At 43.0% G+C, this 26,509-nt stretch overlaps 1 protein-coding gene across 1 annotated transcript; it reads left to right on the top strand.

Moving 5' to 3' along the window:
* Positions 1-4,780: 4,780 nt before the first annotated feature.
* Positions 4,781-26,504, top strand: col17a1b (collagen, type XVII, alpha 1b). Its single transcript, XM_068741632.1, has 55 exons — positions 4,781-4,965; positions 6,097-6,161; positions 8,290-8,328; positions 8,484-8,591; positions 9,277-9,564; positions 9,699-9,755; positions 9,895-9,927; positions 10,052-10,102; positions 11,601-11,747; positions 12,280-12,816; positions 13,293-13,376; positions 13,458-13,526; positions 13,622-13,786; positions 14,753-14,845; positions 14,925-14,969; positions 15,070-15,213; positions 17,020-17,335; positions 17,516-17,970; positions 18,092-18,142; positions 18,320-18,346; positions 18,449-18,511; positions 18,887-19,018; positions 19,435-19,461; positions 19,562-19,606; positions 19,705-19,740; positions 19,830-19,865; positions 19,950-20,012; positions 20,127-20,162; positions 20,303-20,374; positions 20,478-20,504; positions 20,618-20,653; positions 20,752-20,787; positions 20,875-20,955; positions 21,102-21,137; positions 21,218-21,310; positions 21,533-21,604; positions 21,725-21,766; positions 21,903-21,962; positions 22,049-22,108; positions 22,206-22,232; positions 22,407-22,466; positions 22,578-22,664; positions 22,785-22,823; positions 22,954-23,061; positions 23,149-23,268; positions 23,371-23,475; positions 23,591-23,725; positions 23,826-23,930; positions 24,062-24,232; positions 24,406-24,546; positions 24,654-24,863; positions 25,061-25,225; positions 25,361-25,441; positions 25,542-25,625; positions 25,721-26,504. Exons 2-55 carry the CDS (start codon positions 6,107-6,109, stop codon positions 25,771-25,773), a joined length of 5,508 nt encoding a protein of 1,835 aa, XP_068597733.1. The 5' UTR covers positions 4,781-4,965; positions 6,097-6,106; the 3' UTR covers positions 25,774-26,504.
* Positions 26,505-26,509: the final 5 nt, after the last annotated feature.

Consider the following 26,509-nt stretch of genomic DNA (forward strand, 5'->3'; position numbering starts at 1 on the left):
TTTTGTGTGTGTGTGTTTTACAGAAGCATATCTGGTTCATTGCAATTTATTACTTGCTAATTGGTCAATTTTCCTGATGATGAGGTGAGATATTAATTAAGGTGCAAAGAGCACTTTAAATAATGTCCAGCCCCAACGGTGTAGAGACAGAATAATAGTGTTTAGATGCCTTAATCACAAACACGTTAGTCACTGACCGCCTCTCGCCTGCTCTGCATCCAGGTGGGGTGTGAAGGTGCAGCAGACAGAATGTCATCCTGCTTCATCACATCCACGGTCTCTGCTCCAGGACGGGCCTGCAGAGAGTTAATCACACAAATAAAAATATATTCCTTTCATTTCTTTTACCATTAAAATTATTTGGTATTTCCAAAGCAAAACCGTTAATCCACTTTTATGTGTTGCAATTTACTCCCAAAAGAGAACAGAAATAAACTTACATCCGTTTCTTCTGCTTTTTCAGTGGCAGGTGACCTTTGACCCCAGTCGGGTAAGTCAATCAGGACGGGATGCTCTGTACTGAATATATTTTTCAGGAAATAACCCGTAGACTGCGTGTGCTGAGCAGCTTTTTTCATTTGATCAGCGTCTGCATCTTTGATTCTGTGTGAAACCAAGTAAAGCACAACAACATAATGATGCACAATTAGAGGGTTGATATAGGAATTTGTGATGGACTCTTCCAGCAGATGGCAGTAGGCGTTAGTCTGGCTTTGGTGCAGAGTTTGGCCTGAGCAAACAGAAGTAGAGATGGGAAACAGATTTGGTCAGAGTTGGTTTGTCAGGTAACAACTTCGCTGGATGATGTAATGTAAAGGTGACAAAGGGATGTTACCAAGATCTTTCCTGCATTGTGTTCTGTGAGCCCTGAGATGGCCGATGGAGGCATCGCTGGGCCCAAATAGGACTGTTTGCTGTCAGTACGAGAGGCGTGCACTCTATGAGCACAGGAACCATCCTGTGCTGGAAGATCTATCAGCCTGCAAAGTAACAAGTATGATACACACATAAGTAATATTGTTTGACACTGTTAACTAGTTCTGCATTGTTTGCACTTGGTGAGGATGCATAGATATGTAATAACAATGTAGTTCAATATATGAGTTGAATCAAAACACAGAAAATAACATGTCCACATAGCGATCTTCAGATTTCAGCCACTTGTTTGCGCAGCAGGTCGGCTTTACCGTGGTTTCAGGAGATGCAATCTGGAACTCTTCTCAATAGTCCACACAGTGAGGGACGTCGAGCCAAAAGCACAAAGCTGGAGACAATTGAGAGGGTTGAACACCAGAGATGTGACGTCACACCCAGCTTCAGGCTGTGCACAAATTGGCTCCGCGGTCTCCCAGTTCCTGTGTCATAAAGTAATGATTATATTAACAGAGCTGCTCTTCCTCAATAACCACGATGGAACATATGTAGGACACAATACGATGTCGTGTACTGCTTTCATTGGCTCACCAAACTGTTATGGTGTGGTCTGGGTGAGAGGAGCAGCAGCCCAAATAAGGACCACCATTACTGAATGTCAGGGATGTGTATCCTGTTTGTGCTGTTCCTAAAGAAAGAGTCAGTGGTAGCTGTTCAGGATGCACGTCAATAAATATCCATAATCCAGTACAAATCAGACAAAAATTATATTAAAATCCTGAATCCTATGGCCGAACACACAGTACCGGTACTTGTTTAAACTATTGATGTACACTGTATTGGCAAAAGGTATTTTCTCTCCTGCCTTCAAACACATATGAACTTGAGTGGCCATTCTTTAAAAAAAAAAGTGATTTTATATGGTGTCGGTCCATCTTCCAACATTTCTTCAAAGTTTAGGTGTGTTAATCGGAATGCTTCGATAATTCTTCCAGATGGGCATTTGTGAGGTCAGACGGTGATGTTGGATGAGAAGCCTTGTTTTGTGCACTCTTGCGCCTTCATGTTAGAACAGGAAGGCGCCATGTGCCACAAGTCGGAGTCAAACCTGTGACCTTCTTGTTTGTGAGGCAACATTGCTCACAACGAGGCCATCGTGCTGCCCGCAGTTGTACCGTAATAGGTTTTGTAAAATTATTTATTAATTCTTTTAACAACAAAAGAATCAAACATTAACGAAGACTGGGAAATGGGTGCTGCGCAAATTGGGGAAACAAACGAAACTCGACTACTCGCTCAAAGGCGATTTTAATTAATCCAAAAAACCGGCGGAACATTACCACCAAAAATAATCTTTATGCAGCGAAAATAGCGCAGGTAGAGCGCAGACACAGACACAGACACGCACGCATGTGCACGTTCCCCCAGCTTGACAATAATAAAAGAAGTATAAAATAAAACAGTAAATGTGATTTTTCTGTGGCATCGTGATTGGTTTTATTGTTGAAGAGCTGTTGCTTGGTTACCCTTTTTGTATTTAATAAATAGAGTTATTTTGTGAGTCAGTCCTTCAGTTGATTCATCAGGATTAAAAGGTTCATTAGACGGTGAATGCATCAGCAAGGAGAAAGGTACGGTGTTGATGAAAAACACGCTCCTGTCCAGGCTTGAACATCAGTCTGACTTTACACGCCCTCGGGAATAGGAACATTTAACATTTTAAAAAGGTGAATCGTGCAGCTGACAGCTGAAGATAATTGCTCTGTGTGAATAGTGGACATGATGTTCTGTTTGCCCCAAAGTCATTTGCATAAAATACGAGTATTATGGGTATATGGAATATAGAGGCGATGTGAGACACCAGAGGAGAATCAGCTCGCTCTTCAAATGCGAGGAGGATGGATCCCTGACCGCACAAAAAATACAGCTTTATGTCTCCGCTTGTGCAGATAATGATTTTCCCCCAATCCCACGTATAAGTCAGACATCAGGAGCATGATTTGACATGTTGGAGCCTTAAAATCACATTTCAGTTTCAAAGCAGCTAAGTCTGAGGCGTCACTAATAAGATTACCGGTAATAATAATGACCGCGGTTCCAGTGAAGTGCTCCCGTTACTCGCGAGTCCTGACAGCTTGACAGTGGGCCAGCATCCACGTACAAACAAACTGCTGCTGAAGCAGCCTGATGGAATGCCGCTGTCAGAAGGTCCATTATTTATACTTGTCCCTTTGCGTTCCTTCCGTGATCTGCCAGAGTGTCTTCTGTTGAAAGGCCCGTTAGAATAATAAAATGCTTTTGAAATGACAGAGGCTTCAGGTATTTCTTCCCCCAGTGGGGTGTGAATTGTGGGTATTCGCACACCTGAGTAACTCCCTGGCATTGAGACGTTTTCCATGCATGTGTTACATCCAGGTTGGTCTATTTTGATTCCCTTTTTCCCTCCCAGGCTGTTCCAATTGTTACGCAGAACGTCAGAGGAACTCAGTTTACAGGAGGAGGAGGAGACAAGACGTGACAGAAAGGTGCTTCTATTCTTTCCCCCTTGAGGTCAGACCGTTATTCCATTATTTCAAAGCCCAATGTGGATCAGCAGCTGTCGATGAGACGGTTGTGAAAATGGATGGATGGCTGGACGGGCGAATTATCACCACATTCTGTTCGCACATTTGTTGAAATCTGTTGAAGTGAACATATGTCAATTAAAATATGGATATATAGATCATAAACAAATGTGAATTGTGTGTGCATAGACGGTCTTAGAGCTCTTATTTAAAAAAAGTATGGTTAAAGTATGGTTTGGTATGATAAACTCGGCACCCTTTCTTTTGCTTCTCACCTAATTTGGTCACTTTTCAAAGTTGTGGGCCCCCTGTTCCAAGAAAATAATCTTAATAATAATAATAATGTGAAGCTGTTATCCTCAACACGGGCATTAGTGCAGCCCGTCCAGATCCTGAGAGACTCTCTCACCAGTCTGGAATCTGTTACTTTAAACCGGCCTCTTACTCTAGATATGGCATTAACACGGCTCGCACTTGGGTGTGAGTGGAGCAGCTCCCTCCTCCGCTATATACCGTCCTTGGGGCCATTTGTTTTCCATCACTGAAGCAGATTGGAGTCATGCTCCACAGTGAGTCATGCGGGGAGGGTGCATGTCTGCACAGGGCGTGGTGGGTGAAGCACCAGTATGATCACACTGGTGCTTACTGGCTTGCCAGTGGAGGAACGAAGCATCTATACTTTGGACTAAATTGCAGAAATGAACCTTAATCACGATCATCCCGTTAGAGGCCGGCGTGGATGTGGTGGAGACATGTCTGGCGTCGTCGGAGTCACGTGACAGCGACAATCCGCCAATTCCATAATGAACAGTCGGATCTTTCTGCAGCCGCGCAAACATGCTGAGAAAAACTGAACTCGGATAATCTTTTTTTTTGTTTTTTTAAAATCTGTGCGAGATTTAACCTTTAAAAGTGTTCGTGCACGCCGGCTGTGGAAAACGTGTAGATTTAACGCAGCTTCGTTTTTGCAACATGCGCACCAGATGTGGAAGCATCCAGCTGCCCAGACCCTGAGATGGCTGCACTCCCAGAGTTCATGAAAAAAAACAAAAAAACAGAAAGAAAATAAATCCCACCTCCCAAATGTCTACCCCCCCCCCCCCACACACACACACAGAGAAAAGTTCTGCCAGTGTCGGATATCGGTGAAAGCAGCAGGAGAAGGAGGAGAAGGAATTACGCGCTTTTTGGTTTTTGCCCCTGCAGAGGTGACTGACAACTTAATCACCCCCCCCCCCCCCCCCCGCACCCCCCCAGGCTCTGTCTTTGTGCGTTCCTTGAGATTCAACCTTACACCTGCCTTGCCAAGCTTTCAGCGCTGACGGGCGCGGCTGGGACCGGTGCCCAAAAAAGATCTCTGTTTTGACTAGCCTGAGAAAGTTGAAGGAGAAAACACAAAAGCGCGCAAGGACTTTAAGAACAGCCCGCATGAGCCTCCCGCAAAGTGCGCAAACGCACCACAGCCTCTGCTGACAGCCGCTCCATCTAACTGGACTCGGGAATTGATTCCCTGGAGCTCGGTTTGAAGGTATGGGATTGTTAAAACCAGTGGAATAACCGGCAGACTTGATTTAATTTAATCCGCTGGGTGGTGTGGGCGCTTCTTCCCACTTCTTTGGTGAAACTGCTCTAACATTTGCACTTTTGGGACTTTGGTGATGGGCTTGTCTTGCGCTTTTTGTCTGTAGTTTGTTATCACTATTTTTCATAAAAGCACATTTATTGCAATTTGCCTTTAAAATCCAGTATTGTGTGTGTGTTTTTTTTAGGTCCATTCGGTGATAACTATATAATTATAGTCTGTAATGATGATCCTCGGATAGTTTTACGTGTATTTCTTGCTGCGCTATTTGCATCTCACTAAATATACCTCAGGACCTGGCAACAAGCTGTCGCCAGTTCCAAGTTCAAGTGGCACCAGTCTTTTATGTTTGCTGCCCAAAGCGCTCACAGGCTGGAAGAGCTTTGGAGACTTTGTTGAGAGGAAACAAAGAAAAATAGGAAACGTTGAGAAACATTATTTTAGTTGATGGTGGTTTATTTATTTGTAGGGGAGAAAATGTTGATGATCGGTTTACCGTTAAATTATTATAATTATTTTTTTAAATGTTTGTTTGGATGAGAATGTGCGCTACATGAAGCACATGCTGTTAAATGTCCACGGTTGGCCGGGTGTGGCGAGAGGATGGTCTTTCAGAGCTGTGCAGTGATCCGGTGGCCTCATTTGTTCTTTTGTCAGTTTGGTCTTCAAAGGCACAAAAATGAATAGAAAGTCTACGGCGGAATAAAACGTTACAGATGGTGCCTTGCTGATCCTTTCATTTGTTAAAGACCATTCCCGTGAGATTCGAATGTGTCTGGAAAGTTGTTTTGAGATGCAGCATATAGGTGAGCTGAGTGCAGAATGACACCCGTCATGAAAAATACATGTAAATATTACCTTGAGGCATGATTTGTTTGTCTCGAGAACAAAGAATCTTTAAATAATGTGATAAGCGTCAGCGACAAGCAGCCCAATCCCAAAGTCATTTTTTTTATCGCTTGATGTTATTCCCCATCGAATGTTTGCTAAAATGACATTTAACCAACAGCCAAGAGAAAAGCAGACCTTTGAGAACAGTTGGCACAGAGGTCAACATTTTTATCATCGTCTCACCAGATGAGATGAGATGGACGAGTTAGCGCGGCAGATGGACGTCTCCAGAGGCATGTCAGGAGAGAAGGGTGAGATTACCACGTTTTAGATCAATACCACCATCAAACCACAATTTAAGAGGCTGGTTCATACGAATCTCTCTCTCTCTCGCACACACACACACACACACACGAAAACACATTTTATCCTTCAGTATCAGAAAATACATTTGAATTCTCGTATGAAAAACAACTTTTACAAAAGCAATGTCCCGATTCTGTTAAAAAAAAAAAAACAGGTTACAAAATATGACCTTCTCATTTAAAGCTCTGTAAATACTTATGCTGTTATTTTCCTGTGTGATGCCTTTGTCTCTCTTGGGGGGGGTTACTATAACTCACACCATGGCATGCCTTCTCTGGTGTTTGGTTTCCATCCCTGCTGGTCACTCTCTGGCTGTATGTCGTCCCTTGGGTTTGTTTCTCCGGTGGTCAGTGCTGAATATAAAAGTACGGCTCATCCCTGCCTACAAGGTCAAGGAACGGCTGGTTAGGATTCTGACACGAACTGAGACGAACACGCAATCAGCTCTGCTGTCGTCCGCTGGGTTCTTGACTTCGCTTGTCATCCGGCACTTTTAAAAGCTATTTTAGGATGGAGACCAACGAGCTCCAGGAAAAAAGAGAAACGGAAGATAATGTGTTTTGGACACAGTATATAAAGTTAACAAAAAGAAAAAAGAGGCCCAATTAAGACATTCGTGATGATTGGACTTTTCAAAGACCTTATAGTGTTTGTTTTTTACTCATGGAATGATTAATATCACCTCTGTCTGTTAGCCTTGACTTGGAACGGAGAGAAGCCCCTAAAAGGGAGGAGGAAAACAGCAGGAAGGAGGCAGGATGAATTGACATGGAATTTGTCTGGGACTGAATTCATTAAAAAAAATCCAACAGGCTGGGACTTGAGTCCAAGACGCTTCTTAGTGAGAGGAGGCTGACTATAAGTATTGATAATCTGCAGCCAGTTCATTTAACCTATATCCACTTATACCCCTCAATAGCAACTACACCATGTTTGTTTTTAAACTCTCACCTCTTCTGAGTTAAATAAACACGAATTTGTATTTACATGTCTTTCTTGGAGGACTAGAGTTGTTTAAATTCTTAATACATACATTTTGGTTCCTTTTGTTTGGTGAAAGAGAGAGCTCTATTAATGATTGATAAATACTTTACAAAGCCGCTCTGTTATGGGCCATTCTAGAGCAACCTTTAGATATAATAAGTTAACATTCAAGGTTAGCTGTTAAAAAAAATCTTATAATAGCAGTGATCCATTAACAAATGCTTTTAAAAGTTGTTAATAAATATTGTGGTGCTGGAGAAACCACAAGAGCCCCCCCTCTTTATGAGCTAAAGAGCTGAATTTCCCATAGGAGGAGGATAAACACCAACTTGGCAACCTAAATGTTGTTCTTATTCATGTTAATACCTGGAAGCAAAATCAATGAAGTTCCTTTGTTCCTTGGGTTAATTTGAAATATTTACTACGGTATTTATCAGCATTTTGCAGCATCACAAAATGCTGTTTATCAGAATCAGAACACTTTTATTGATCCCAGAGCGAAATTCTATTAGTGACAGTGCTCCACTCAACAAGGCTTAGAAATAAGAAAATAGGACTGTAGACTAGGACTATATGATAGAAATATAATAGTGACAATAGAAGGTTTACAATGGTGCATTGTATATTTTTATTGCCACAGGAAGGAAAGACCTTCTGTGGCGTTCATTTTTTGAGGGGGGGGTCTCTTATGCTAACTTGATGGATGGATAACCTGACACCAGTTTATGGAGAATTCCTGAGGAATATTATCCCATTCCTTGTGGACAAAGACTTCCCGTTATATAATATTCCTGGAACTATACAGGCTGCATGCCGACTTCAGATCTTCTATGAATAAAATAAAGGCATTACCTATTGCTCGGAAAAGGTGTACATGAAGGAGGCACTAAATTGCAGCACATTAGTCTTAACTTCAACAACGTCTGTCAGTCAAAGTCATCTCCATGCCAGTCACTCAACACTCCAGCTGAGACATCCCACCTGCGGTTAGCCTATAAAAGTCTGGATAATATAGCGTCTCAGATAATTCATGGGAACTGTTCTGTATACACAAAGTAATAAGTGATGCTTCTTCTGATCTACTGCCAGTTGTGACCTCCACGACCGTCCTGACATCGTTGCCACCAAGTGAGCGTCTCCGCCTTCCACGCAATGCATGCCTTAATTATTGTCTGCAAACTAGATGCAATTTGACAGTAATTATAGCCGAGCAGTTTGAAAGGAAGTCCCCGATGAGTAACAGCGTCTTCGTGTTTGGCCGTGTGTCTTCATGGTTGCTATAGAGGGAACCAGCGGATCAAATCACAGGACTATGTCCAGCGGTGCTGGAGGGCTGGGCTTGGAGAAGAATGTCTTAACGCAGAACAGCAGTGGGACCTACTTCTCTTCATGTGAGCGCAAATTTCCACTTGTGGTCCAAATCTGGAACGTTTCGGCTGTATGTTGAAATGTTGCATGCTGGGTTTAGCGTGTCATCTCACGTCACCTGCGGCCTTTTACTTGAGTTGTTTCGGAAAGGCCTTATTTTACATTTCCCCGTGGCCAGAGTTGGATTATAACTGGTATAATTACTTAAGCATTATAGTCAGTGCACATTTGAGGCACTTGGACTTGACTTGTATCATTTCATGCAAACTTAATTCTTACTATACAAAAGGGAAGTAGTTGTATCCTTGTCCTATATATACAGTTACGTAACCCAGCATGGCTCCAGGCAACTTCACAATTTAAGTGTTTTATGTATAATGCATGAACAGATTAAACATGTGATGCTTTATTGAAGGTTAAACTTCTAGTTTTATAAAACCAGAAGGGCACTCTGTGGAGTGTGTCTCTGCATCGAGGTCTAGAAGTCTTTTAGTTAAAGTAAATCCAAATGTCACCATGTGCACAATCAAAATGGCTATTCGCAAGCTTCTCACAAATATTTTGAAAACACTCCTTTATCCACTCCTTTATAACAAGTTCTTCCATAGCACACTCCCCCCCAGTCTGAATTCTGTCCACTTATTGACTCTTTATGCAAGATTGCTGCACAAAGGTGGAGTGAAAACACAATAACGTTCATTTCTCCAGCGTCTGTGGGCGTTAGCACCAACAGCTACAGCTCCTCCTCTGGCGTTTACCTCGGAGGAGACTCCTCTGGAGGAGGCGACGGAGGGGGCAGCTACATTGATGGAGAAGGGTACGGAAGCAGAGCTGGAGGCGGAGGAGGAGGAAGTGGCAGCGGCTATCATGTGAGCTCAGTGTCAAAGGTCAAGTCCAGCTCGTCTGGAGGTGCCAGGAGAGCGCAGGTCGCTGGCTCGGCGGGAGGCTTGTCGCCAGTTTTCCGAGAAAGGAAGACCATATCTGCAGGTTACGATGGTGAGATCCTGTTGGTGAAGACAGATCCTCAAAATTGGCATCGGACGTGCCTGACAGAGAAGCTTGAGAAAAAAAGAAAAGAAACCTTTGTGCACGAGGGTGTTAACGTTTCTGCTGTTATTGTTTTATTCTAGGAAGTTCCAGTGCAAATTCCTCTCCAGAATTTTCACGCAAAGACTATGGAGTCTATTGTAAGCGTGATTTACAGCTGGATTGTCTATTTCCTGACTAAAAAATATTTTTACAGCTTTATCCTCATGATGTGTCATGTGTGTGTGTGTGTGTGTGTGTGTGTTTCCTCCCCCGTTGTCCTGCTTGTTTTCTTTGCAGGCTCCAACACAAGAGGAAGGAGCGAAAGCAGAGGTATATTTAGTGTTTATTTTTTCCAGCCTCCCATCACCATTATGTCTGAATTATCCTCCGATGAATATTGTAATGTTTTCATTTCACTTTGTCCTTTCTGTGTTGTGATTTTTTTTTTTTCCAGAGAGTGAGATCAGAGCCAGATTACAAAGTGCCTCTCCCACGGCCTGCAGATGTAAGAGCCCTTAGAGGCACATTGATCCATTTTGCTGGTTATGCAATCTGTCATAAAGCAAACAAAGCATCTGTTCATTCAGAAATCCACATCGGTAGTAAAACAATTTACTCCTGGGTCACTTTAGAGAGAAAGAAAGCAAGAAAAGAAATCACGCTGCTTTCAAATGGAGTTATTCATTCTCAACCCGTCACGTGCATGTTTCGATTCGTAACACATGTGCAGCTCCTCCAGACAGGAGAAATGCAGCGCATCAGCAAAAGAATGACGAAGAAAAGAAGGCGGAGTCTCTAACAATGAGAATCCCTGGTTTGTTTGCATCGAATTCATGCAGGGAGGAAGTTAAGGGCCAGATTTGTGGTCGCAACAATGGCACACATGAGTCACTGTTTGCAGCTCCCGGTTTGGAGCAGAGCAGTGGAAAGTCAGTGTTACAGATACACAATGCTCCCCCTGCTGGCTGGTGTCTCTGTCAGTTATCCTTTCATTCACGTTGTGTCCTTTGAACTTGCGTTGCTCTGCTTCGTTTTCTACAGCTTCAGCAGTGATGGAAGAAGAAATTACTTTTTGTTAAGTACAAATAGAAACCAAACAGCATGATATTTGCCCCCCTTTTTTTGTGCTACCGTTGGTTCACAGCCCTTGAATGGGACATTTTTGCACTTCTGTGAACTTCAAAATAAAAGCATTCAACTTTAACTTTGTAATAATGAGTGAATACTAACCGTGTTGCATTTTCATGTAGTGCGTGTTAAAATACAGAATAACATATTTTAATATCAACATGATTTATGAACACTTTTCGACTGTAAAGCAGTCTAAAAATGATCAAACGGAACTACGATAAGAAACCGGAATTCAATTTTCCTTCAAATTACAAATTCCAAATAAAAGCATTTCCTGTTAAGAATGTGAATCATTTTCTCACAGTGAGTAAACGATCAATATTTATCGTATTGCATGTTAATGTTGCAAATAATATATTTGTGCCATAACCTAAACTTTACATTAATTTCACTAATAGCAATTATAATTGCATTATTATTTACTTTTAAACTATAACATTTGACATCAGTGTATTTTGTACTACTACACTACATTCTATGACACACAAATTTAAGGCAGCTAACTACAGAAGACAACTCAAGTACGATAACTATTAAAAGTAAAATCTAGTCAAATCAATGGCTAATTAGCCTAAAAGCCGAATTGTTGATGTGCAACTAAATATGATAAATATCTATTTATAAATTTTGCTGCTATATTTACAGTCCTATATTTGCATGGCAGCACAGCTGTACAGTAAATGTAGTTGAATAGAGAATACAAAATTATACACTGATATTCATTGAAGTGGAAGCAATATTTGAAGTTTCTCAGTCTTACTGAAGCTTTTGAGTTGGCGTGAACTCACTCACTGACTTTCAGTCTAACACAAACACGAATTATTTATACAGAGATATGGCTTTTGATGCCCGTCGTCTCTGTCATTTTGCAGGGACAGAGCTGGACGATGTGAAGAAGCTGCTGAAGGGACGCTCCAACAGTGTCAGCCCCACTCGCTCCTCCAATGCCTCCAACTCCCTGCCTGTCCCTAAAAAGGCAGCCGTGGAAACCAAAACTATCTCTGTGGCCTCTCAGTCTGGTATATATCCTTACCAGGGGAACACATGCTGCACATTCTGTGCATACATAGACAGACGCCTTATCTAAGAAGGTTTGAAATGCCCTCAGGTTGTGCCTCACATGTATTACATTACATGCTTGTCGACTCAGAGCTGAGCATCTGGTTTATGGAATGGCACTCAGAAGAGCACACATCTTCACCAAGGCTGAGCAATCCCTAATCCCTGCTTGCCTGGCCCACACGCCACACATACACAGCATCCACACCTTTGTAGATATTTATCCAGCAGTCAAAAGTTGGCTAACAAACCAGCATAATAATCGCAACGACCCCCGCACCTTTGTTGCAGAATTTATAAAGTCTTAAAAGACTGTTTTATAAAATATGAATCAAAAATATATGGTGTCTGCTTTGATATTTTGCTATTGTATGAGTTACATATTAAAGAAAGGGTCAGATATGAAAGAGGACAATATCTTATTTTTTATCTTGCAATGGACTAACAATTAGTTTTTGACAAATATTCATTGAATTATTTTTCCTTCCACAGGTTCAGCTTCATTTGATTCTGGTGCGAGATCAGTTGGCTTCCACACAATTCAATCATCTGGAATGTACGATAGTGGTCTGCCATCTGGGCAGTTTGATACTGGTGTGAAATCAGGCCATTATGATACTGGGGCCACATCAAGCCAGTATGATAGTGGTCGGAAATCAGCACAGTTCGATACTGGTGTGAAATCAGCCCATTATGATAGTGGTCTGAAATCAGGGCAATATGGCATCAGTCTGAAATCAGGCCAGTATGATACTGGTGTGAGATCAGGCCAGTATGATACCGGTGTGAGATCAGGCCAGTATGATACCAGTGTGAGATCAGGCCAGTATGATAGCAGTGTGAGATCAGGCCAGTATGACACGCTGGACACCATACTGCCGTCCTTCTCCTGGCCGGTCTCCACGCTGCCCTCCCCCTCCATCACAGCAGTTTCTGGGAACACCAGCTCCTATACGTACCAGGCCAGCACCAACAACATGTCAGGAGGAGCCTCACCGGTCGGCCTCGTCTCACCCTCATCCCTGTCGGGTGAGCCCGAACCACCCTTCAATATTACCTTCACTAGTTCTTGACCTTGGATTGCAGCCAAGGAATGGTTTTATCCGGTTGTGGAATATCATACCCCCACATATAGACATGGTTGCATACAGATGCTGTGCAGTAATACCTTGACAAACGAGTATAATTCGTTCCTGGACCGAACTCGTAAGTCAATTCGATCGTGTGCAAAATCAATTTCTCACATACAAAATAACATTTTTATTTTTTCATTCCGGTCGTCTAAAAACACCCAAATAAAAGCTAAAAACAAATATTGCTTTAAAGACACACACACATGCACACATGCACACACATTATGTCTATTACTTAGACGCAGAATGCTCGTATGTCGATGTATTACTGTATATACATAAATGATCAAACACAGTGTTTTGTGCATGTTAATTTATTTAGCATGTTTTTTTTATTATTATTTGAAAAAGAAATAAAACTGTTTTTTGCAGTTTACGGCTTTCAGAATAATCTGGCTCCCACTTCTGGCAGCGTCCTCACCACCAGCGGCGCCAATATAAATGCTAACGTAGCAGGTACGGCAGAATGTTTCTACAATAGCTGGAACACTACCAAATATTCTTTGTTGTACTGCACATGTGTATTTGTCTTTGCAGGGTACGGTGTTCAGAAGAACGTGTCAAGCAGCGGTGGCGGTGGTGTTGTCAGCACTGGTTTCTCTGCAAGTCAGTCCACAATTGTTAAAGATCACCTCTATCTGTTAAAAAGGATGTCGATGACAGTCAACACAATTCTGACTGGGTTTTCTTTTGTTTTCCAGCCACTAGATCCCAAACTGATGATGGTTTTAAGAGAGACCATACGCTCCTGATTTCTGACAAGGAGAACGCTTCTGTCAAGAAGGACACGGAGACGCTGATTTTAGCTAAAGACAGTGGGAAGCAGTTCACCACCAGTGGGAAGCAGTTCACCACCAGTGGCAGCGGTCTCCTAGCAAGAGGCGAGTCAAATACGCAAATACTCGCTCATTTAATAACTATTATATATCTTATAATTTTCTATTGATCACAAGGAACTGTAAAGATTTATTTGGCACAGTAGCCAACATCGCTTTTCTATTTCCCATGCAATCCTGCCGCGTGTCACTTAGACTTAGAGGATGTAAATGGCCGTCGGTGCTGTAATAAAATAAATGCAAACGAGATGATGATGATGATCCAAGGTGAAAGAATTTCAAAATCTTAGTGTTCTATTATAATTTCAATCATTGTATATATTATTTATATTTTCTGATTAAATTCGAATTAAATCAAGTATATACTTTTTCTTATTTGACTAGGGCAGACCGTTTTTATAATGCAAAGAATTATTATTATTTATGGGGGGGGGGGGGGATCTGGCTTTTGACTGCTCTATTGACTGCAATGTTACTGAAAATATCATGGATCTCTTGTGGATCATCACCGAAATGTAATCATCTGTTTCTGGCAACATTCCCAGCATTTTCTGAAAATTTCGTCACGCTCGATCCATAACCTTTTGAGTTATTTTACTAACAGTCAAAGAAACCAACGCCGGCAGAGTTAAGTAAAGAATGATGAAAGCAGTAGATCACCTGTTCACTTTAACTCAGGGGGGGATCACAGTTTTATGGCAACTTATCAAAGCCATGAACATTTTTATACATCTCAAACGTGGTATATCAGAATCTATGTTTGAACATTTAATTATAAATGTCCATGCTCCGATCTGGCCCAGGCGTCACACGTCCCCAGCCTAAAGACATCTCCACGTCCAAATTCAGTCCTAATCACAGCATCACCTTGTGGCTTTACTCCTTATATTTCGATACTGTACGTTGCGTCACTTTTCTTTAAGTCATTTGTTTTGTCTCTGCTTGTTAAATGCAATAAATAAAAATAGCAGCCTTAGACTAATTTATTTGTTACAGGGTCGCTATCGGGAGATTCCTTGATGAAAGAGAAGCTTATTTCCAGCTACAGTGAGACGATGCCACTGAAGACGGAGACGGGCAACTCTTACTGTGAGCGGTCAATTAAAACATCTGTATCATGAAAGAAGCTTGGATTCTGAAATAAATTGCTGACGTGTTCTTTCAAAAGATGGATCATCTGGGGTTGTGATGAAAGACAAAGCCACCTACGCAGGTATTTTGGAGTGCAGGTTTTTTTTTTTTACATACGTATTTCACGATGAACATTTTCCGTTAAATAAAGTGACCATTGCACTTTTGTACGTCGCCTTCAGAGATTCACCGGGACAGCGGCATCTTCGGAGGCGGAGGGCTGTGCTGCTGCTCCGACACCTGCTGCTCCTGGTGGAAATGGCTGCTGGGTCTTCTCCTCCTCTTGCTGCTCCTGTTGGGACTCCTTTTTGGCCTGATCGCGTTGGGTGAGGTTGACATATTCTCACGTTCACTTCGTTTGAACACATACGACTAGAACAGCAGCAAGGCAATGGAGGTCAATTAAAAGAAAGCAAGGAGCATCACTGTGAAAAGATATTTGGCATAGTTGGAATAGAGGAATTTGAATTATTGCACTGTCAATTAAATTGACGACTAAAGTTCTGTTTGGTATCCTGATGGCAGGAATGACTCAGAGTCTCGGTGGGTTCCACTGAGCTTCTCGTGATAACACAGGCCTGAGAGCTGTGAAGGGAGTTCTTTGGATAGAACCCCGCTAAGTATTCTGATGAATTCCTTTTGCCCTTCGGATCACTTGCTTCTCCCTGAGGAGCACAACATACATTGACATTTTGACATTTAATGGGGAGAAGATGTCTCCCCAAAGACCAAACCTTTTGTCCTGTGAGATACTCTGCTGCTGCTGCTCTGCAATAAAACTCTAAGGAGAGCCTGTTTTTGAACCAATAAAACGTGAGCTTCAGCTTTTACAGGCTAGTGAGCATTATTTCACCAGGCTGCTAAGAGCTCTTCGGCTGTAAAGGTATTCCTTTCCCTGGAAACTTGAGGTGTGGGTGCTGACTCATTGCCATGAAGTTGGACTGGCATTCATTGTGGCTTTTCGTAATAGTGAGAACCTGAAATAACATTTTGCAGATCACTTCTGATCTGAGGCATTTGTTTTTTCCAGTGGATTTATGTTCAGCTTTAGCTATTCCAGAAATGTGGGCATCCTGTCAGCTCAGCCCCAGCGTTAGGTCACTAGTTCAAAGTTCACAATTACTCCAGATTATTTCCTATTGATTGCCATCTGCAGGTCTATTATGGCTATCAGGCGTCTCCTGATGTGCAGCAGTGTTTCACATAATAATATTTGGGAAGCACCGAATAAATAAGCCTCTGGCCCATTAAAAATGTTTTTCTATGATGTTAATTATTTGCAGTTACAATGGTGAATTCATGCACATTTATTTAAATTGGAAAAGTGACTCTTCTAAGGACAGTTACAGTCACATAAGAGCTGTCACATTTTACCAATTCCCCATTCTGGCCAGGAGAGGGAGACATTTTTACAACCATTTGACCTCAACCAAATGCAACAATTTGATCTTAACCAAACTTGACAGAGCGCTGATAAATAATGATCATATCTATGACTAGAAAAGCAGTCAGAGAGCACAGACCTCCACCAAGCAGCTACTTCCCCTCCACATGGTGATCTTGATCATCATTAAAAGGTTCTAAATTGTTCTTGGTATCTTTATACACCAATCATGAAAAGTAAAAGTAAACCAGAGTTTATGTGTATTTTTAACAAGTTTTTGAATACGTAAATGGAGTTTTCAATGTTAAAATTTAGTATTTTTTTTGTGAGCTCATTCTGTGTCAAATTCCATAAATATGGGTCAATAATCAACTGAGATATTGAGCAACAGCCTTTGAAGCTCTATTGACTGCAATGTTACTGAAAATATCCTGGATCTCTTGTGGATCATCACCGAAATGTAATCATCTGTTTCTGGCAACATTCCCAAAATTTCTGAAAATTTTGTCACGCTCGATCCATAACCTTTTGAGTTATTTTACTAACAGTCAAACAAACCAACGCCGGCGGAGTTAAGTAAAGAATGATGAAAGCAGTAAATCACCTGTTCACTTTAAATCAGAGCTTACCACCCCCACAGATAGATCTGTAAACTCTAACACAGACAACATCTTCAGATTACCGACATGAAGATCACGTCTTAATTCCTGTATCTGAAACTCAATAAAATTTTATGTCACTTTCTCAGCTGAGGATATGCGAAAACTGAAGAATCGAGTGGCCACCCTGGAGGCTGAATCCTCGGTTGCTGCAGCTCGTACCAGCCGGCTGTCGGGTTCTTCCAACAACGTCAACATCTATTCGGGCGGTGGCGGTACCAGCCACACCGACAACACGCTCCTCCTGGCAGGCGGGGCCGGGGGCGGAGCCGGAGGCTCGGGCACCAACACAAGAATCGGACTCGCCGCAGGTGCTGGCGGCTCCAACGGTGGCAATGCAGTTGACGTCAGCGTTGGAGGTGGGGCTGCTGGCACCAGTGGGGCCAGTGTGGGAGCCGCCGGCACTGGTCTCAGTGGTGGGGCTGGCAGTGGGAGTTCTGGCGGCGTTGGTACCGGTTTCAGTGGCGGGGCTGGCAGTGCTGGTGGAACCGCTTTCAGTGGAGGTTCTGGTCATACTGGCACCAGTGTCAGCGGCGGTGCTGGCAGTGGAAGCTCTGGCGGCGCTGGTACCAGTTTCAGCGGTGGTGCTGGCAGTGGAAGCTCTGGCGGCGCTGGTACCAGTTTCAGCGGTGGTGCTGGCAGTGGAAGCTCTGGCGGCGCTGGTACCAGCGTTAGCGGTGGTGCTGGCAGTGGAAGCTCTGGCGGCGCTGGTACCAGTTTCACCGGTGGTGCTGGCAGTGGAAGCTCTGGCGGCGCTGGTACCAGTTTCAGCGGTGGTACCGGCAGCTCTGACGGAACCAGTTCCAGCGGAAGCTCCAGTCGTACTAGTACCAGTTACAGCGGCGGTGCCAGCGGTGCTAGTGGAACCAGTTTCAGCGGAAGTTCTGGTGGTGCTGGTTCCAGTTCTGGCGTTGGCTATGGCAGTGCTGGTGGCACTGGTTTCGGGACCAGTGCGAGCGGAGGACACATGGATGCTGCTTCTCTTCAGATAATGATCCAACACATGCTGAGAAATGAAATGCAGTCACAAGCATTCAGAGGTACTGCACACAAACACAAACAACTGTTGCTCTCTCGCACACACACACACACACACACACACACACACACACACCTACACGCACACACACACACACACTGAACAAGCATTTTCTGCCTCAGGTTTTCTAGCTTCCTCGGTGCAGGGAGAGCGAGGACTGCCGGGAACTAAAGGTGACATTCCTGTATTATTTCCTTAATTAAAGAATTTAAGTAAACATAGACCTTATTAGGTTAATATATAATCATGTTTATTTATGTGGCCCTGGAATTAATGGTTTCTGTTGTTCTTTATGTTTGTAATCCACTGTGTACTCCCATTATAAACAAATATGGGTTGAATTTTTACAGGAGACGCTGGTTTCGCTGGACTTCCAGGTGAAGAACATTTTCCTTGAGTCATTTAAGCATTTTAAATAGTCTTAGAAATATAATGTGACATGAAGATGTAATATTACTGACTGTGATGTGTGATCTCAGGTCCTCCAGGTCCGGTAGGACATGCAGGTCTTGAGGGCCAGAAAGGCCAGAGAGGAAGTCAAGGTACAGAAGAGATTCAAAGGGCCCCCACCGTGCTAATGAGCAGACATGTTTAGGTGGCAATTTGAGAATAAAAGCCAAAGTTCACTAATGTTCATTAATAAGTATGGTAATAAAAACAAAAAGGCAGAGATTAAAATAATATCTGAAGAAAGCACCATCATTTTCTCAGGGGACACAATGAGTCATTTTGCACCATCAGTAATTCGTGCATTCATTAGCATTGATTGCAGCTGTAATCAATGCTAATGGACGGTGCAGCATCTGCATGGATACCGGGCTTCATCCATGGCAGAAGTACTACATGTATCTATACCATCAGTTAGAAAACAAATGTTTAGTCAAATTGAGCCTGATTAATGTAAAATATCTGATCAGGTGATCACGGAGTGGATGGAATACCAGGGATCAGAGGTCGCGAGGGTCCACCAGGCCCCAGAGGCGAGACGGGACCGTCAGGCTTTGGAACAAAAGGTGACAGAGTTTACCCAAAAGTGACAGAACTCCTGCGTTTGTTGGTGGTTCTAATAATAATGATGATGTTCCTCATGATGCATGATCTAGATTCTAGAGAAGCAGCCTCAAGAGGAAGCACGGATTCCCAATACGGCCTCCGTGTTGTTGTTGTTGTTGTTAGTGAAAAACAAAGCATGGATTCTCCTCTGATGTAGAAACATGAACCAAACCAGAATAAAAAAATAAACTCCCAAATCTTTAAATCAAAAAATAAGACGCATTCTATTTTTATATTGTATTCCTGCTTTTGCCGGAATACAAATGTTGGATTAAGATTCCATCATGAATGAATTTAACATCAATAAAATGCTAAAATATCAAATGTTTGCATTCTTTGCATGATTATTTATGTTGTACATGTATTTAGGTGTCCACGTGTTGTTGTAATATAATATACATTTTTGTCATAGGTGCATCTGGACTCTCTGGCCAGCCAGGTAAACTTTACAGTTATTCCACAAACCATTCCATCGTCTTAACGTGATTAATTCTTTGCTAAATGTAATTTATTTATGCATTTTTTGTCTGGTCAACCAGGCCCTCAGGGTTTCCGTGGCGAGACAGGGGCACCTGGGTCTAAAGGTAAGCTCCGTGGACTTTGCTCAGCTGCTAAATAAACTGAAATGCTTTGTTAATTTACTTTTAATGACATTAATCACAGTCATTCTGTATGTGTGCAGGTGACAGAGGACTTGTTGGACCTCACGGGCCCAAAGGTTTGTTAGGACTACATCAGCTTTTGTTTTTAGGACTGCTGAATTAGAGAATGTTTTTAATCGTAGCTTTATTAATGTTAATTTTTTAGGTGACACTGGTGATGAAGGTCCTCGAGGTTCGAAAGGTGTGGCTTGAACTACTTTAGAACCAATTGAATTGACGTATTGTGTACGGCGCAGGTTGTTGATCCACTTGTCTCTTTTCTCAGGTGACGGCGGTTTACCAGGACTTCAAGGTTCACACGGAGAAAAAGGATCCAAGGGGTCAATGGGTGAGTCCGGGATCCTCCAGCCTCAGATGATTAACATAATCATCTCTCATTCTTTAGAGCAGGACATTTTGATAGTGATCACGTTGTTTTATTTGTTTGTTTTTACGTTAACAGGCTTGTCTGGGATTGATGGTCAAAAAGGATCAAGAGGTAACATATTATACAGGCATGGCATTTAACACACACACACACTCACCTCCATTCTCAGAGCAGCTGCTGTTGAGTTTGACAGAGTTTGGCAAATAAACAACTGAATAAACAAAAACGTATATTTTCACATTGGTTTTCAGGGGACCATGGATCTGCTGGGCCCCCTGGAATCAGAGGACCTGCTGGGCCTCCAGGAGATGCTGGACTTCCAGGTAAAGCGAGCTTGATATCGCCATCATGATTTGATGCTCGGCTATATTAACATTGTCATAAACTCATATTAAAACACACGTTCATTATACCCCCCCTCTGTAGGCACAGCTGGATTTCAAGGACCACCAGGTACTATTAAATCAGCACACTTTGTTTAAAAAGAACTATTCTACAAATTGCTGCAAATAATTTCCTTTAGATGCTGTCAGCAGTACAAATGTTTGTGTTTTACTGTGTTTTAGGGATACCAGGAAATCCAGGACAACCTGGCACTAAAGGTACAGTAAAACTTAAACGGCCTTTCTGCATCTGAAATGTCATGTGTTTTGTTCTGTTTTTTTTTCTGTACATCTGATGGAACATGTGTCTGTTTTAGGGGAAACGGGTGAACAGGGAAGAATCATCAATGCAGGTAAGATATGATGAAAGTTGTGTTTTAAAATGTTATAGATTAGAAATCGATAGATTAAGGATGCCCGACCTTCACTTTTCTTCCCAGCTGGCTCCTCCTCTATTGGTATCCCTGGACCACCTGGTCGTGCTGGTCCTCCTGGCCCTGCTGGACCTCCAGGGTTATCAGGTCAGATCCTAAAGTATCCAGATGATGTCCCTGGTGCTTTGCACATCTCACATCATTCTCCGAATAACTGCACCGTATGAGCAGCAACAATTATTATTATATGAAATAAGTAGTCGCGATCCACAATTCTTTATTGACGTCCTCAGGTCCCATTGGCCCAGCTGGTCACCCAGGCTCACCTGGTAGGCCTTTGCACATTTTTTCGTCTTTGGTGCAAGCGCTAAAAGTCTTGGAAATGCGGCATTATGTTTTGCTTTCACAGGTCCTAAAGGTGACAGGGGCTTTAAGGGCGAGCAAGGAGACCAAGGAATAACAGTGAGAACGAGTGAGAGTGTGAGCTCAACCAGAGCTGAGAGTGAGTGTCCTTTTATTGATTTTCAAGAAGAGATGCTGTATGTGTATCGTTATCTGCTGCTGAATGCAGGATTGTTATTCTAATTTATCATAATCATACAAATTCCCTCTTTGACCACAGGGGCCGCTGTTGAGCAACATCAATCTTATTTGTTTTTTTTTTGACGTTCTTACCCGTTATGTCCTTCTTGTTGTTCATTGCTCAAATGATTTTCTGTTTTAGGGCAATTCGGCTCCAGTGCAGTTGCAGGAATAACTGGTCCACCCGGCCCACCCGGTCCTCCGGGACGTCCAGGTAAAACAAAAGAACACACAACACGGTATTTAGCAGGCAGCGTAAGGAAAGACGTGATATTTGTAGATTCTATAGTAATTGATTAACTGCATTGCTGACTATTTCAAATGTTTCCGTCAGGTGATTCGAGACAAGGACCTCCGGGCCCACCTGGGCCTCCAGGTCAGCAAGCGAGATCATTAAATCCACCGTCGGAAATATGAAGTCTAAAGTGGATGGATCACACGGTGTATCAGTGGAATGCTTATCCATTCTTTACACCGAACTTTAATCGTCACTTTGATGACTTTTGTTTTAGGTTATGGACGACCTGGACCTCAAGGAGAAAAAGGAGATTCAGGCTTTTCTTCCAGCTCTGGTATGATCTACACCTGAACTCGTATATCTTCTCTCAATGTTCACATTATTTTGAGCAGTAACATAAAACACGTTGACATTTTGCAGGAACATTTTACACCGGTCCACCAGGCCCACCTGGGACTCCTGGTCCTAAAGGATCAGCAGGTGATCAAATGTTGTGAAGACCAGTTTCCATACTGTTTGTTACCTAACTAAACAGACATCCTTTCATGATGCTAACATGTCCCATCATTGTTTTTAGGTTCTCCTGGACCAAGGGGCTACCAAGGTCATTGCATTTCTTTAATATTCTAATCATCTGGTTTATGCATCGCCTCCAGGAAGGTCATGTTGCTTCATTATCGGCGTTCTCTTAACAAGGCAGAGATTATACAAGCAATTTCACATTTTCAAAAATCAGAGAGTATTTTTTGAAGACCTTGACATCTTGTTTGTATCGCAGGAGAACCAGGTCAGCCGGGTTTGGCTGGTACCCCAGGAAGATTGGGAAGCTCAGAGAGAAGTCAGCAAACACTAAATCGGATCAAATCAGATAATGATATTAGAAAGACAGATTTGCAATGGAAGCAAGCGTAGTCTATACTTTTGTATTTTCTTTTTTTTTTTGTTTCAGTTACATCTTTTACTGGGGGACATGGAATCGCAGGACCACCAGGTCCCCCAGGTCCACCTGGACTTCCAGGACCACAAGGATTTAAAGGTAAAGCTACCAACAGATTAGAAATGATGAACGCTGTCAATGTTTACTGTCACACAGAGCAGCTACCAAGTGTGTGTCAACGTGATGAGAATTATTGTGTTGTTATTTATCGTGTCTAAGGGGACCCTGGTGCTCCTGGTATTCCTGGCTCTGCGCGAGGTAAAGAAAAAAATAATAATCTAAATTCTGGTAACATACCAAAGTAGAGTGTTTTATCGCAAGTAGTACAGAATTGATTTGAAGCTTCACTCCACACAAGCTCTTCTGGGCCTTTACAATGTTTCCTCAGGCTCCATCTCAGTCACCTCAGGCCAACCTGGTCCCCCAGGTCCTCCTGGTCCTCCAGGATCATTTGCCTCTTCTTCTGAGATGCAGCAGTACATTGTTGATTATCTCGGTATGTTTGACGCTTAAGCTCACGTTATCAGAGGGGGGGGGGGGGGCAGAAGAGAGACTATAAACATGCTTTATTTCTTCCATGCAGGTAGACGTAGGCTGAGTGGAACACCTGGACCTCCAGGTCCGCCTGGGCCTCCAGGAATCCCTGGAAGCATCTCAGGCTCAATAGATGACATCTCCACCAGAGTCATTGCGTACATACAACGTAGGCTTGTGATTTTTTTTTTACCAGCCATTTTAGCAGAAATTGATTTAGAAGGGAGGCAACGGTTAATATCCTGTGCAACAACTTCAGGTTCAGGTTCAGGTTCAGGCCTCAGCATTGGTGTTCAGGGTCCTGCAGGTCCACCTGGTCCTCCAGGACCCGGCTCTGGGTCCCTGACGGTCAACAGTCTCATCACCATGCTTCAGAGTAAGTACACTCACTCTCTTTTATCCATTCGACGTCACCTTGTTTCTATTGCACAGAAATAAACGTCGATTCCTCGTTCTCAAGCCGCACCGAGCTAAATGATGTGTCCCTTCAGGAGACGACGTGAGGAGATATATTTCTGGACCACCAGGGCCACAAGGACCACCAGGACCACCTGGGTCATCAGTGGGAATTTCAGCCACTTACAGTGTGGAGGAGATAGCCCGATATGTCTTCAATATCATGTCTGGTAAGTACAGGTTGTACTAAATATAGACCTGGGTTGGAGCCTGAGTTTAACCCAATCAATGAATCAGTCAGTCAATCAATGCTTTTGTTTTTGCTTTCAGACAGAGGGATTGCAAGAGGTCTGCCTGGACCACCCGGTCCTCCTGGGTCCTCTGGTGCAGGAGGCTTCAGCACTGCTACAATTGACTATTCGACACTGATAAAAAGTAATTGTACTTTAAGAAACAAACAAACAAACACTGATCGCGTCTCTCCTGGAGAGTTTGTTACACAGACCACACTCTTCCACAAAAATAAAAAGTTGATTACTCATTTATGTATCTTTAAATCTGCTTAGACACAGATTTCCGCTCTTGGATCAGCTCTGCCGTACAACATGGTCCTCCTGGTGTCCCGGGTTCACCTGGTCCTCCTGGCCCTCAGGGGCCACCGGGAGTCTCCACTGCCACTGTGCATGGCGTGGGAGGCCGTGGCTATAGCTTGGAGGAAATTCAACGTTACCTGCAGAGTAAGTCTGACAGAGAAGTTGAATGTAATATATGAAGAATCATTGTTAATTGTCGGTGTTGGTTATTTCAAATGTGGCCTCCTGGTTTACTTCCAAGTTATGTGGCTCATTTATTATTTTAGTTAAATGCTAACAACAAAAATGATAATAAAGTTGGACTGAATCTCTTTCAGACTCTGGTTTTAGGGGTCTTCCTGGTCCTCAAGGTCCTCCAGGACCACAAGGTCCACCTGGTAGTTACACTGGCTCAACGTCCTACAGTGGAAACCTCGCTCGGGAGAACATCCGCACTGAAGTCCAGGAGTACCTGTCCGGTGAGCTCCTCGCATCCAACACAGACGGATTAAAGACACGTGACTAGTATCTGCAGCAAAGCATCGCAACATGAAACTTGAAAGTGAAATGAATGTTTCTGTTTCAGGTGACAATGTTCGTCGTACAATTATCGGACCTCCGGGGCCTCCAGGACGGCAGGGTCCGAAAGGAGAGCGTGGAGAACCAGGTTATGTCCAGAGCTACTCTCAGGGCGGCGCTCAGCTCGGCTCCGATCTCAGAGAGATCGATGTTCGCAGACTCACTGAATCATTGGACTACCCCAACGTGGCCTTGAGAGTTACAGACTACATAAAGAGTGAGTCCATTGCAGGTGGCAAACATCGAGATTTTACTTCCTACTTTCATTTAGTGGACATAATTACAGCTCCCACTGCTTCTTTGGGGGTGTTGCTGTGGATTTATTGGGCTATGACGGCCAACGACAAAGAAAGATGTGCTTGCTTTTCGTGGCTCGACTGTCAACTGTACTCTGATATGACGACCTTCCTCTAGATCAAGGGCTGCTGCAGGGGTATCTGGTTGAAGGTCCTGAAAAGGTGAACGTAAGAGCCATTCAAGGCCCTCCTGGTCCACCCGGCCCTGCAGGGCCACCTGGTCAAAGCCGAGTCATTGGTGCCTACGGGAACGTCACAGCTGATCTCATGACCTTCTTCCGAAGTGAGCATGCACGGCTCTGACTTTCCCCACTCACTATCAAGTCACAACTTACAGAAACAGAAACTTATCTAGACTTATGTAAGCGTAGCTGGAAAATCTCGCGACATCACAACTAATTGCGTGCTTTTCATAAAGCCTATGGCACCATCCCTGGCCCTCCAGGAGGACCCGGACCAAAGGGAGACAGAGGGTACCCAGGACCCAGAGGAGACAAGGGTACGCTTTAACAGAGCTGAAGAAACACTTCAAATCTTCTGCGGTGTTAGCCGAATAGATGTTCTACGACAAGCAGGCTGAGAGTTTTGTCCATTTGCAGGTGATCCAGGACACCCAGGTCTACCAGGTCTACCAGGGGCATACACTGTCCAGATTCCACACAGAGTGCAGAAGAGGGACACAGGTAATCTCAGTGACCAGCTTCACAAATCTGAAGGGAAATGTCCAAACTTACCTACATTTAGTTGATACTTCACCTTTTTTATTCATCCGTTTTAGGCAATAAAGTGCTGGGTCATCATAAAAGGCATCGTCAAGCCAACGGAGGCTAAAGGACTACCATACTACTGGGTCGCGTCAGATGGAACTTTTACTTTTATTCAGCTGTAGCAATGCAAGTAGTCCAAATGCTCCGTGTTCTTGCCATTTCTAGATAAGTCAGAGGATGATTTGACAAAATAAGATGTCAGGATGGATTTAGCTGCTGGTCAGTGTCTTTGTGACACATTTTCTTTGGTTTGTTTTTACATATGGGTGTATAAAGTTTGCTTTGCTTAGTTAGCAGCTTGCTTTCAGACTTTACCAGGGGCAGATTTGTTCAAGAGAATATCAACATGACAGAAATACTGCTTGTGTAATTTAAGTGTATTTTTTTGGTATTTGTCATTTTCAGTGAGGGCAACTGTAGTAAAAAGGACAGAATGTCATCAGCTTATCATGAAATAAAACAACCTCCAGGTCTCAATGACCTTGGATTTTATTCGTTCACCTGACACCAAACATTTTAAGTATGCATAGGAAATCGTTTTCCGGATTGAACCTGGCCACGCGTCAGATGGATAGCAGGTGGTGGGAGATTCAAGGAGCTCATTTACTTCAGTTTAAAAGGCTCCACTAAATCGCTAACTCATGACTGATTGGATTGTATATTTTTGTGCGCTGAAATTTATATATGCTCTTGATACAATTTAATCTTTCTGACACTTGAAGGTAATTTTTTTCCCCATATTGTGTTTTACATGATTGAATTTGAAACACACAAATAAATCTATTTTTGGACTCATTTGA

This window comes from Brachionichthys hirsutus, chromosome 7 (assembly GCF_040956055.1).
Source record: "Brachionichthys hirsutus isolate HB-005 chromosome 7, CSIRO-AGI_Bhir_v1, whole genome shotgun sequence".
In the NCBI taxonomy this organism is placed as follows: Eukaryota; Metazoa; Chordata; class Actinopteri; order Lophiiformes; family Brachionichthyidae; genus Brachionichthys; species Brachionichthys hirsutus.